The 14,140-nt window shown below is 41.0% G+C and overlaps 1 protein-coding gene across 1 annotated transcript in view; it reads right to left on the reverse strand.

Annotated features, from left to right (window-relative positions):
• Positions 1-14,140, reverse strand: part of txnrd2.2 (thioredoxin reductase 2, tandem duplicate 2) — a 32,346-nt gene that overhangs the window by 10,407 nt on the left and 7,799 nt on the right. The window contains exons 9-12 of the mRNA XM_033620429.2: positions 12,831-12,850; positions 12,293-12,384; positions 12,022-12,196; positions 2,068-2,204 (exon numbers count right to left, since the gene is read on the reverse strand). Of these exons, the coding sequence (XP_033476320.1) occupies positions 2,068-2,204; positions 12,022-12,196; positions 12,293-12,384; positions 12,831-12,850 (424 nt within the window). The remainder of the gene's footprint in view (positions 1-2,067; positions 2,205-12,021; positions 12,197-12,292; positions 12,385-12,830; positions 12,851-14,140) is intronic.

A 14,140-nucleotide genomic window follows, 5' to 3' on the forward strand; every position in this document is an offset into this window, starting at 1 on the left:
GAACAGGCGACCCTCCGGTTCCCAACCTAAGTCCCTATGGACAGAGCCACTGCCGCCCCACCAAAGCCATATGGAACGCCTGCTCTATCCACTAAGCCACTAACACCTATGAGCCGAAGGACTCCTATAGACAAAGAAAACACAAAAACTCAAGAGGTTCATCATGCTTGCTGTCAGGTATTGCAGATGCCCGTACAGCTGAAGTTGGCATAGGTTACCATGGTTATTTATCTCTAACCGGCAAGAGGGCGATCAGGAAGTGACTTGGTAATCCCAACTTAGTGCGGTATGAGGTGCATAGTGTCCATTTGTGGAGTGGTGCTGATAGGTTTTCAATGTAGTGAGTAGTTGGCACCCACAGGTGGTCATTTGAGTGGGTCCCCAATAAAATTTGTGTTCTTTTACAAACTGTATTGTTAAACTCATGTTTGATAATTATGGCTCTTTTAATGGCTATATTTAAGTATCATGAAAATGTATCTGAAAATTAAATAAAATCCAAAATCCAAAGACTTTATTTGACATATGATTGTGATTTGTGATAATAGAAATAAAAATTCAAATAAGTTACTGTATAAATTTAATAGTTCAACATTTAAAAACAATATGCTTATTTGTTTTCACTCTGAGAAGAGTTTATGCTTTCCTCTCACTTATTGAAGCTATGAACAAAACAGGAAACAACAAACAACAAAACTGGTCTTGTGTGAGATGTATGAATTGTATGGTTAGAAAATGATGGTCTATAGTGAAAATTCAAACAGGGCATGCCCTGTGGATGGCAAACCATCATTAGGTCGTCTCTGACATGAATCAATGCAGTATCAATCAGTAGCACAATCACATTATCACAATGTAGCATTATTAAGGGGAAAAACGCGGCGCGTCCCCTGGACGGTAAAGCACCATGACATGAGTGAATACAGCATCCACTGTCACAGCAGATGTCGTGGTGTAACATAACAGGAGTGTCTGTAGTTAATATCCTACATATTTGTGAATCTGAGTGTATTTTATGAACCTTAAAATACAAGGTTATTGTCTACCAGCAGTCCCTAGGGACCTCTGTGCCGCCCTGCAGTCTTTACCAGGAAACAGCAGCGTACCGAGCTTCAGATAGCCAGGATGAGAACATGTGGGAGAGCGGACAGGTGTGAGATCTGCACATAGCACTAGGACAACAACACCAGCACGTCATGGACAGTATGATGATGACACAAGTTCCACACTCAGCGGTTTCTGTGACATAAGAAATAGTTTCAAAACTAGTAAAGTCACCTAACGCCACTGTTTCAACACAGATTGGTGGTCCACAGTCAGTCCTTGGCATATATTGACATGCAGCATGTGAATGCATGGCACATGTCAGTACACTATTTAGTGCAGTTCAAGCAGTATTTTGCGAACCCTATATTGGGGAAGTTGATATTGTGATGAAGGTAAATTTTCCATATATTGTGCAGCCCTAGTTTACACATACAGCTGTGGGGTTTGTGAGACCCTAAACAATGAGGAACTCAAGCCAATGTCAAAAAACAAAATTATTATTATTTTTTTAATCTAGAATGTATCCTTCCTTACATCAGACATACCACAAATCTTTATGACCTTAACTGATGGTAAGGGCCTATGTGTTAGTGATAGCAAGTGTCAGATAAATGGGAATACTCTTTTACAGGAAGCGTGACATTAAACAAGTTTTGCTCTCATTGGTGGTTATGTAACTCATGTAGAGTACAAGCTGGAGGTCAACATTTGTTTACCACGCATTACATCTCTGACTCAAGTGTCATCAAGATCTACTTAATATATTTATTCCAAAGACATACAAATTCCAGCATTTTAAGGAATGGTACTGAGCTAATTCTCCAGAGCTAATATGTGTTTAAGTTAAATCCCAGATTTCTCCCATACAGCTGACAGACCTCAGCTCAAGCTAAACTTTGAAAACCATTTACAGTGACTCTGTCTTAATTAAGCCTAATTATTATGCAGAGAGTTTTCCCATCGGTGACTGTTACAAGGGCTGCTTCTGCTGTCAGAGTCGTGTCTGTGAACAACATGTACCTCTCCGATGTCACCAAAAGCATAGATGTTTGGCACCGAGGTGGATTCGTCGGCGCCCACAACTATTTTCCCCGTCTCCTTTTTGAGTTGCACACCAAGCTTGTCCAGGCCCAGGGCTTTGGTTTCAGGGGCTCTGCCTGAGGTCAATGAAAGGAAACAACACAAGGAGAATATTACATTACAACTCAGGAGAGACAGAGGTGTGGGAGAGGAGACAGGCTCTCTGTACAGTGTTCACAACACATTCTGCTGAGGTTTTAAGGCATGTGCCATCACTGCCTTCAGAAAACCTTGTCCAACAATTACAGAGTTATCAAAAGCAGTTGATACTGTAGGGGGGTTATCTGTACTGTGTTCCTCACACCTACAGTAGCATGCAGCTGGATTATTCCATACTACAAGTATGGAATAATCCTGCGTTCCAGTCAAAGTCGAAGGTCAGAACTTCCCAGTTGAAATTTCCAGCGTCCAACCTCCAAGGGTCCCATGTATCCAACGACAACCGTAAAAAACATGGCTGATTGTGACAAACTGATGTTTCTTTAGCAAATGTAGATGCAACTGAACTCTTAGCAGTGCAGCCTCCTTGAAACAGAGGACGAAAAAAAATGACGCACAAGGTAACAGACGCCATTATAAATAATATTTTACTGCACTTTAATACTTGGAAATGTATCTAACCTAATAAAAAACTGTAGTCTACAAGTACGTCCTACCCCCCTCCCCAACTGATTGAAATGTACACTTCCATGGGTGCTGCCATTGTTGTGTGACGTCAAAGAACTGCTTCTTCATTTTTTTTGCAGGTATTTGGTTGTGAAGACATTTCACTCAAAACCAAAACTATTAATGTCATGGAGACACTAGAGAAGAAGTCAGTGGAAAGTATCCAAAGTAATAAGAATTGATCCTTTGGAGACCATGAATGTCTTTAGCAAATCCATCCAACAGTTGATGAGATTTTTCAGACCAAAGTGGTGGACTGACGGTGCAATTCCTAGAGCCATGTCGCTAATATAGCTAAAAATAGCAAACATCTGTCAGCTCCGGCCCCTCAAATCTGCGGATTTTCTTGTTTTTAACATTTTCATATCATTGTATCATCGAAATTGAGTTCTGCACTGTTGGTTGAACAAAATGAGCAATCAACTAATCAACAATTACCAGCTCAAATCTTAACACACCAGTACCAGTGCTGACCTTCAAATATAAATGAAGGTCAAACCCTAATTCAGAAGTGTTAAATAACAAAACAACCACAACATCTGGCCAGGTGAGAGAGAGGAGTAGAAACTGATGAGTAGTTGGGAATTGGTATCCCATCGACCTCCTGGGACATCCAAAGGTGTGATTTCTGACACTTCCTGGGGGACGGCTGACTGTTGCTGTCGACACGGAGTCTCTATGTGATGGGGCATGGACCACTCACTCCCCTCCCCATTCCATAGCTCCTCGCAACCTGCCTGGGTAGCATAATAAACACCCGGCCCTGAGCTACCCATGTAGATGCTATCGGACAGCAAAAATAACAAACCCCTGAGACCCCTTTTCCTGGCTGGAGCCGAAGAACAACGTCCTCCCCCTCTTCTCAGACTGGGGGGGCTACAGGGACCTGTCTAGTGCGCCACAGCATGGGTGGTTAAAGGCAATGGAGAGCACAGAGAAGGAGAAGAGAGGGGAAGTTAGGCAGTCATGACCAATTCCCAAAAGCAAGACTTCTAAATATTTTCCTGTCCTATATGTCCACAACAGTGGAACAGTCTACATATACATGTCATTCTCTCAGTGAAATCATTTCAAGTGAACTGCAGTGGAATTTAGCTATTAAGATTTTGAAACAGAATTTTCTAATCTGGACTTATATTATTTAAATCCTGCGATTAAAAAAAGTAAGAATATATCTAGAATATTCCCTTACAATGAATAAGAGTGACCAGTGGTGTGGCCAAAAACAGCTCTAAGGCCTTTAAGATTTCTTTACTATACATTCAAAGGAAGTATATAAACAATATCTTAATGGATTATAAACACACTCTAATGAAGTTGCCAGCTGAAATTTTTATTAGTGTATTTGTCAGCAATTATCTTATGAAGTATAAATAGTAAAATAGATTACACAGCTGTAATCACATAACTTATAGCATATCTTCACACTTTACATGAATATGAAATAGGATATATACAGTATATAACAATATTTAGTGATTTGATGTATTATCATGTATCAGTTTACATATTATTATGAATTACTTATGTGTAAATTCGATGTCTTCACTCTATCTGCTGCTGAAGGCCATGAGATGTGTGTGTGGAGAAATTTGTAAGAGGACCGGGGGGGGGGGGATTGTTTTGGTCAAACCACCATTTCAGGGTCAAGCATTAATCTTCATGACTTTTGAACACTTTTTTAAAGTTTTAAACCTGCCTGTGAAGAATTTATACATGTGTTTAACTGTTAATAAATGCTTTAAGACATGTGTAATACTGTATTATCAATTACCTTTATACAGCAGTTAGTGTTGCTTCATATGAGAAGTTATAATAAATGACAAATACACTGATAAATACGGAGCCCCTTAAAGGTCAAGTTGGGAGATTTTTTTTTGGACTGACTTTTGCGTTCCCTCGCAATTAATTTTGCGTTACCTCGCAATACATTCCGTTACCTCGCAATACTTTTTGCGTTCTGGTGCCGTCTCCCACCACCTCCAGGAAGCTCCCCACTGCATAAAAACACAGCACAGCCAGGCACTGCACCTCCGGGCTGAGGGCGAAATTGCACCGGGTTGCCCTCCAGATGTGTGGAGACACTAGTTGATGAGGCATTGTATCCCAGCACGGGGCAGCCAGTACTTCATTTGGACAGCCTGATGTGCACAGCACATACAGGAACACATTTGTTATTCCTCATATTTATTTTTCGTCTTTTTTTTTTCGGTGCGTAACTTGTGCCTCAGCTTTGAGCGCACATAGGGTCTTCATAAAACATATAGATTCAAGATTCAAAGTGTTTATTGTCATATGCACAGTAAAGACACGTGTTTCCCTGCAGAATGAAATTCGTTCTTTTCTGTTACCAATTAATGCTAAACAATATAAATCTGAAGTATAAAATAGATCAAAATATATACAGTGAGCAGTGTTTTAATATCTCCTTGCTTAGTGTAATATTAATCTGCCTGCCACGACTGGATCTGTGAGCATTTGGTTGCTAAGAAGAGTGTTAAGAGTGGGTCAGCTCGATCTTAAAACTCCTTCTTAGTGAAAGATCTTCTTAAGGTAAGAGCGAATCTGGAAAACGCGGCCATTATCATGTCAACATACATGGAAAATGTGTCCAGAGTTTATGACATTTAGCAGGAGAGCTAGAGCCATTTGACTAAAGCTGACGTTATTACTGCTGTAGCATGAAGTTATTAGGCTAAATATTACATTTCTAACAGTGTCTGAGCTGATTTATTGAAACAGCATGCTTGTAGGCTGCTGTAACGTTAGGTTTACAGAGGAAATAACGGGAAATAAAGATATGTGACTTAATCGGGTGAAAATATCGTTAGTGAAACAGAAACAAGCGTTAGTTAGGGGAGAAGAGCCAAGAGTCACAAAGACTCACGTATGTTAAAAGTTACTTACAACCGGTGTATTTAATATATGTGTCCGGGGTCCTTCGCCTGTGGAACAAGTAACGTGACCACTAACTTGTCCCCAAACAAACGTATGTTTCTGTTATGTGTTTCACTAATGTTTTTTATGTATTATGAAGAATGTCAGACTGGCCAATCAGTGGCAGAGTTGGGATCGGAGTCACAAATAGCGCATTTCGACTGACACAGAACCGGCACCGCGCCGGTTCCCGAACCTAATTAAGTAGGCTACTTACAACGGCATGAAAGACAATAATAACAACACTACAGTTTAAAAGGAGATCTCACCAGCTTTCTACAAGTTTATGTTGGTCACCGATCACTGCGGGCATCTAAGAGGAAGTGACAATGGTGGTTCACGGGAATCCAAAACGTTATTGCAAGGGAATGCAAAACTATTGCAAGGGGACGCAAAAGTCAGTCCAAAAAAATCTCCCGACTTGACCTTTAAGGGGCTCCGTAGATAAACACTTCATATATCTGCAAAAACCTGGGGATGTGCGTGATTAGTAGATCTCTCTACTTGGCAGCATAAATACTATTCTGTTAAACTTATTAAAAAAATTTTTTATGCGACTGGATTTTTATATTTGAATTTAAAATACGATTTGGTTATTATAAAATGTGATCAATGTTTTCAAATGGCTCTTACAACATACACAATATCTTTTCAGGACAATGTTAAACCTTTAAGGCTAGCCAACTAGTCAAAGTTTAAGCATCCATTTAAATGTCAGGGAAATTAGTTGTTAGGAAGGATTCATCTCCTTGACAAGACAAAACATCTGCAGCTGAAACATTAATTACTTGATATTTCTGCTTTAAAATATTTCATTTCAGGATCAATTACTACAAAAATATCCGTTTTAGCCAACAAAAATCCCTATCAATACAATCTGACAGCTAAGTGTAAACTTTCTCTCTACATATCTGGCCTTCCTGTCTGTAGCTCCACTCACTGCTGTTCTGTAGCAGTGACCACAGCTCCATTGTACAGCAAGGACACAACAACAGTGGCCTTGCTGATAAGGGATTGGTTGGAGCTGGGACACACACACAGACACACACAGTGGTCCAGCATAACAAAGCCTGTTGTGACATTAAGAGGAAGCCTTTAGACTGCTAGGCTAATTAGCCACAACAACTCTCCAAAAGCTGAAATGAGAGCTGGACGCTTATCTGATCAATCAAATGAACAAAGACAAAAGGGAGCGCAGTGTGAGGGGGCAGCTGTTTTTCTTGGGGGAACAGATCATACAGGATGCCAAAAATTGATTACGTGTTCTATTTCAGGCCAAAAAAGATTTTAGGATGCAAATCGATAACGACCTTGGTAACTTGTAGCGTTGGTGCATCAACAAAAATTTTGTAACTGGAAATACGTTACATTTATTCTATAGACAGTTTGGTATGTTTTAAAATCTACAAATGAATGTAAGTCCTCTTGGCTTGCTTTGAGAAACACAAACGCTGTAGAGTTTTATAGGCTCTGCAAACTTATTTTCTCATTAGCTTCTTCGTGAGTGATGGGATCCTACGAGAAGTAGCTATTTTCTGCCAAAGTTTCTCATTGGTACAAAGTGGGTTGGGTCTTATTTGGAAAAAGGTGATGTCACGTACCTCTCTGCACCAATCAGACTTAAGCTACATTCGATCAAAATATGACGACATATTAATGTTGTCAGCACTGTCCATCAAATCTGATCAAACCACCTCCACACAGTCCCTGAAGTAAATTATCTGAGGTTTTGACTGATAAACTCTCAATAAATAAATAAATGAATACAAACCTAGCCTAACCTAAAGGTATTTTTTTCCCAACTGGTTGTTGATTATTTGGTGATAAATATTTAATGTTACAGAAAAATACTAAAAGATTTATAGCCACAATTTCAAGGGGTTCTGGTATCTAGTCTAGCTGTTGGTTTTTAAACTGGACATTCAGATTTTATAGTTTAACACTCACGCATTTGAACACGGACTGATACAGGGAGCGCGTGTCTATATTAATGTTAGCTAAAAGGGGAAAAGGGACAATGCTTTCAAAATCAAACAAAATGGAAAAACTCTTCAACTTTTAAGTAACACACTGGTTTGTTAATACATAAACACCCAAGCTATGCCATGATATAAAAAAATGCTTGTTATATTTATTTTAGATGTTCAGTTTGACATACTGTTCACCAAGTTGTGAAAGCTGATACTGCTGCATTCAGTGATTCTTTGTTACCATGTTTTTGCCCCAAATCTCTAAAATAAGAATAATATATGAGGCCATTTTGGTCACTTTAAATATTTCATGATTACACTGCAATGAAGTGTTAGCAAACTGGAGAGCAACACTCAGGGGTGTCATCAGTAACTTCTAAATCTGAGAGGCAAATGTCTAAAAAAAAAGGGAAATGTTTTCAAATGACATCCTTCAGTACTGTAGAGCGCAGAGAGGAGGAAGACTAATATGCCCACTGTCCGTATGCAGACAGGAAACGTGGAAATGTTCTGTTTCCTGATGCGTTTCTGCAGGCACACCTGGACAGGGGAACAGCCATGAAGCCAGGAAGGAGCAGAGGAAAGGTGGAGGGAGGCAGGGCCATGGAGAAGGATGTGGCAGACAGTGGTGATACTGTCCCCCGGTCCCCTCTGGCCTTTTATAACTCCACAGAGGCCTGGGACCCTGCCTGGCCCCTAGTGTAAGGTCACAGTAAAGGGAAGTGGCCTTGTACTCATAACTCCTGCATGCACACATCAAAGAGCAGAGGCCACGGTGTTACTGGTTCTCACTGAACTGTATGGGAACAAAAGTTGTAGTGGATGTAGCTGGGTCCTCGCAAGGTTTCAGCCAGTAGCACTAACACATGGATATTGCTGGTGGTGTAATAACTTAATACGTAACACTGTTCTGATATAAGGTAAAGTGACCTAAAGCTGGGGTGCACAAGCTGATGATGCTGTTGGGCAGACTAATAACAAAAACTAACAAATAATGTGATGCATTTAATGTAAAATGTCATATGAAAGAGGCTTAAAACAGGCTACAATACTAATAAGTGTGGTGCACTGTGGATTGGAGTTGAAAATAATTTGCCACATCCAACATGTCAAGTGCTTTGCTGAGTTTGGGTGAGAACTCTTTTGCTCTAATGAAGACAGGAAACATCAGGGTGTAGTACCTCACGCATGTCAGAGTACCCACTGATTCATGCACTCAATGCACATATCATTCTCACTAGCAGTCTCACGCTGAGACGATGTGGGAATTGAGCCACGGGAGGGAGGAACAAACGTCATCTCAGCTGCAGGGTCACGCACATCCTTGTCGCTGTCACACGCACAGAGCAAGAGAGGACCCCCCCCCCCCCCAACAACACTGAAAGCGACAGTCTGGGCACTGGAAAAGCCTGGTAGTCAGATTTTCAGAAGCACTGCGCTGTCTTTGATAACCGCTCAACACAAATAAGCTGACGGCTGTGACCCTGACAGATGTTCCCTCCATTGTTGCTCATACTGCTGGTGGAATGGGAGAAGTAAAATGATAGAATAGAGAATGACTAAATGAGAAAGAGGAGGAGGAGAAGGAGGGCTGGTGGTAATGGCAGGCAGACGGCTGCGGGCAGGGGTGGCAGTAACAGATGCGGGGTTGGTTTCCGCAGGGCTGGCATGGGCAGGAAGGCCCAGAGAGGGAGAACAAAGAGGGGAACGTGGTGACCCTGTGCCTGGGTGCATCCTGCCCCATCCTGCCCCTCTCCAACCAGAGAGCCATGGAGCCAGTGGTGGGTGATTAACACTTCCCCTGGCCATTCCCATCACTCAGGCTTTATTACTTTGTTTTCAGCCTTGATTCCTCTGCTATATGCTGACACTGCACTCTATTGAGGGTGACAATGAAATTGATGGTAGCAGGGAGAACACTCATACTAGTGTTTTATTTCAGGGACATATATATATGGGAAACAACATGGCTGCTGTATTACATGTAACCCTGGAGATGAATAGCTGCATCAAAACTTGCAAAGTCAGGTTTGTCATAATGCAGGCATTTTAATATCTATGCTATATATCTAAAAACAGATGGCTTCATATTTAAAAGGAATGTAGCTGATTAAAGGGACAGTTCACCCCCAAATCAAAAACACATATTTTTCCTCTTGGCTGTAGTGCTATTTATCTATCAAGATAAATTTGGTCTGAGTTGCAGAGTGTTAGAGATATCAGCTGTAGAGATGTCTGCCTTCTCTCCAGTATAATAGAACTGGATGGCACTCAGCTTGTGGAGCTCAAAGTGCCAAAATAATACATTTGAAAGACTCAACAGCAATGTCTTTTTCCAGAAATCATGATCTGGTTACTCAAGATCATCAACAAACCCTGTTGTCAGCAGTCAAATGTAGGAACTATTTTCTTTCTATCAGACTACACCTGCCAACAGTATCACCTAGCAGAAGGGAGAGTGCATCTACTGCTAGCTCACCTAGCACCACTCAGCTGGCTAATGTCAGCTGCAGAGGACACCATTGATGTTTATGTTTTGTCCTGCCACAAGCACTAGCCTCTCATCCATGAATAGATGCGTGGTTCCTTTTTTGTGTTGATACGGTTAGCAGGTGTAGTCTGGTAGAAAAAAAAATAGTTCCTACATGAAACTGCTCACAACAAGGTGTGTGGATTATTCTGAATAACTGGATCCTGATTTCTGGAAAGAGACATTGCTGTTTAGTTTTTCAAATGTATTTATTTAGCGCTTTGAGCACCACAAGCTGAGTGCCATCTAGTTCCATGATTTATAGACCAAAACAATCTAGACTGATTAACAGCGCTGCAGGTAAGACTTAAAATACATATTTTGGATTTTGAGGTGAACGTTTCCTTTAAATAATTAATTCAAACTCAAACATCTGTAAGAGTTGTTTAGTCTTCTGGGGGAAGTCAAATTTAAGTCACATGTCAGAGTCATGTCTCTATTCAGTCCAGAGAAGTCTTGATCACTTCTTGAGTCAGTTGAGACAAATCAAAGTCAAGTCACAAATCTTAATCATATGAAGTCAGCTGCAAGCCTTGTGGCAATAACATATTCAAAATTTTCCTTTCAAAGCTATGTCAATATTGTAATATTCAAGGTGTGAGGCTATGCAAGACATGCCTGACACTGTCTTATTTATTTGTCATTGGTCCTGGTTTTTAATCACACAGTCAACCAGATCGATATATTGATTCAATCAAGGATCAATGATCTTATATCATAGATGCAATAGTAAAAACATTGATCCATATCATGGAGAAAGCACATGCTGTATGTAAACAATGCCTTTATGTGATAAAACACAACATTAGGTTACGTGCCTGGACGGGCATCTTACTCTGCTAACTTCTTGCAGCAGCACAGCAACATTAGCTGCTCTGTTTCAACAATGTTCGGCTGAAAAAACATGCATGCAGGCTTAAATTCCACTGTGCTGTCTGTCACGAGTTGCAGTGACTTAAACCAATGGTGAGTAAGATTGGCAAATGTAGGCAGTTCAAAAGTGCTCAAGCCAATAATGGGTGACTAGCAAAAAACAATTGACTTGTCTATGAACCTTGACAGTTATCACTGTGCCAAAATTATTTTGTTAAATGATCTTGTTGCTTATCAAAATTTTATGGCTGTTGGGAGAGGTTTTCCTTTGGGGCTTAAAGCCAAATAGCCAGACAGTATAAGGTAAACTTTGCTGGACCTAACCGGTTACAGTTGTTTATTATTTATGTAGTGTTTTCATCTTTTATGGCCAAAAGCAAAATAGAAAGGGGTGTCAGCTTCTTCTCTAGCAGACTGTGTTAAATAGGCATATAATATTGTCTCCTATCAATCGCAGGCCCCTGAATCGCATCAAATCGAAAATGTACCGTGGCAGACTTTCTAATATCGGCAAATATTATATCGTTGTCCAAAGAATCAATATAATATTGTATTGTGATGAAACTAGTGATTCACTTCCCTAGTCAACAGTCAAGTACAGGTCAAGTCTCGAGTCCTTATATTTGTGACTTAAGTCTAACATGTATCCCAGTCTCAAGTCCAAAGCCTTGGCATCTCCTCTAGCCAAGTGTCCAGAGGCATCACAATGAGCCTTTACCATGCCATGGTGTGGTTCTCTTTTGAAACCTTAGCCCTGTGATCTCATTGTAGTGGGTGGTTGGGTGGGGGTGAAAGGTGTCTCTCATGCATATTACTTAAATGTTCCATTCTTTGTTATCAGATGAATTCAGGTTTGTCTTATTTAAAGTGAATTGACCCAAACATGTGAATCACACACAGTGACACGAACAGACTCACCAACTGCCCACAACACAGAGTCATAGGTGTCCTTGTGTTCGTTCCCTGTGAGGGTGTCAGTCCAGGTCACCTGCAGGGCTCCAGTGGAGAGTTTGTCCACTCTCTTTGGGACACACTTCCATGCAAACTTGGTCCCATATGCCTCCATGTAGTCTGTCACTAGACCTGCCATTTGCTGCATAAACCAAAAGAGAATATCCAACTTCAAACATGACAAAAAACACTATCATGATTACGGACAATAAGCAGACTTTGGTTCAGGGAGCAATACCTGATCAAACCCCCGGAGGGCGATGCTGCGAACCATCACTGTGGTGTCCAAGCCGACGCCAGTGAGAAAGCCTGCACACTCCAGAGCCACATCTGAGTAAAACCAGGTTGAGGATGACAATATTTTTCTGGATTTGCAGGTACAGCAGCACCTGATGTGTGGCTATAACACCTACACACTGACACTCTTGCACAACAAGAAAGTAGCTTATAAAGAAGGGGGATCACAGTCATGCACTATCATGTAAACAAGAAAACTGTATTTAGAACAATGTCACAGTGTGTTCTGATAGTTCACCAAATGGCCAGAGCACGATGTATCTCTGACTGAGATCTTGTCTGAGGGGTCTCAGTACTGTAGACATGGCACTCAGTGTCAAATAAATGCTAAGAGTTATTCAGAAAAACAATTTCAAACTGGTCTGATGCCAGTGTGATTTTTTTAAAATTAAGTCAGTAACTTTACCATTGCCGTGCTGACTACCAGCAGACTTTATACAGTGACTTCATTTACAAGCTCTCTGGCAGACAAAGGATACAGCTGGCTCCAACCACAAGTCTGCAAAACACAAATAAAGAGAAGCCGTTAGTCGAACTAATAATACAATAAAAATACATTTCAACATTTGTGCAGCGCACTTTGGCCAAATAAAATAAAGCAAGTCCAAAGTTGAAAATGTTTACTTTAAATCCCTGAATTAGAGAGGTGATGAATTACAAAACTGCACAACCTCAGAGGGAGGTGAAGACGTGTGAAAAGAATGTAGAAAACGGGGACAGTAAAAGGTATGTGTGCACTTGCAGTGCAGTATCAGGGGTATAAGTGTGTGTGTGGTCCAGGTGAATCACACTTCTAATCCAGCCCTGAGATCTGTAGTGTTGAGGAGGGCTAATTGCCAGCGTTTAGACTAATCCCTGCAGATGGGGTGTGCCATGTTCAAGGCTCAAGTCCACACATTAGCCGGCTGAGTGATGCCCGTCACCCGCATGGAAGAGGCCCTTCTCTCGCCCTTGTTTTTACCTCTCCAACCCAGACCACCTTCTCTGACAGTTCGGGCTGCCTGCGGCATATCCTGCTCTTGTCCATGCTAAAACTAACCGCTAAAAGCCCCGGTGCCCATTTTGTCTCCGTCTGTGTAATGCACAGCTGCACTTAGCACGTATTGTGAAGTGGCTTAAAGAAGATTAGGCAAAGAGCTTTAGCTTGATTCTACACTTTCATCACTGAGAAACTGTCTCTTTCCCCCTAGCCCTCCTTCCTTCACATTGTACACTGGTCTGGAGTCTGTACAGCTGCTTCATTTGTCATCTAACAGATGATGCTATAGATCCTTGACAACATGTCTGACCCCTTTCAGCAATGGTGACATTTAGGGGGCATGCAGACAGATTTGAGAGTGAACAGTCTCTCAAACTGCCTGCTTAATGGAAAAACTGATGTATATTTCTAAAGGCCACCTGCAGACATTCCAAAAATATGGGGACATTTAAGCAATTATATAGCCAACTTTGTAGATTTTGACAAAAAAAAAGTAGCTTTCTTCTGAGCGATAACCGCTCAGAAGGGAGCTCATATTATGAGCTGCACAAAAATGTAGCAACATCAAATCATTCCCTCCCACTTTGATTTTCATCTGTGTTTTAGACAAACTGCCATGTTAGATTAAAGAAAATATCGCAGACATGAAACAGTCAAAACTATAAAATGTGTCTAATAAAGGGAGTCACCCTGATTGTGAGAAAAGGCGCAGCTGTCTGGTCAATATGTGTGTTTAATTTCTCATACGACACTGGACTCCCATTTAATGTAACACATTGGTCAAGGAGTCTTGTGACAAACAGAAACATT

The sequence above is a fragment of the Epinephelus lanceolatus genome, chromosome 9, assembly GCF_041903045.1.
Source record: "Epinephelus lanceolatus isolate andai-2023 chromosome 9, ASM4190304v1, whole genome shotgun sequence".
Lineage (NCBI taxonomy): Eukaryota > Metazoa > Chordata > Actinopteri > Perciformes > Serranidae > Epinephelus > Epinephelus lanceolatus.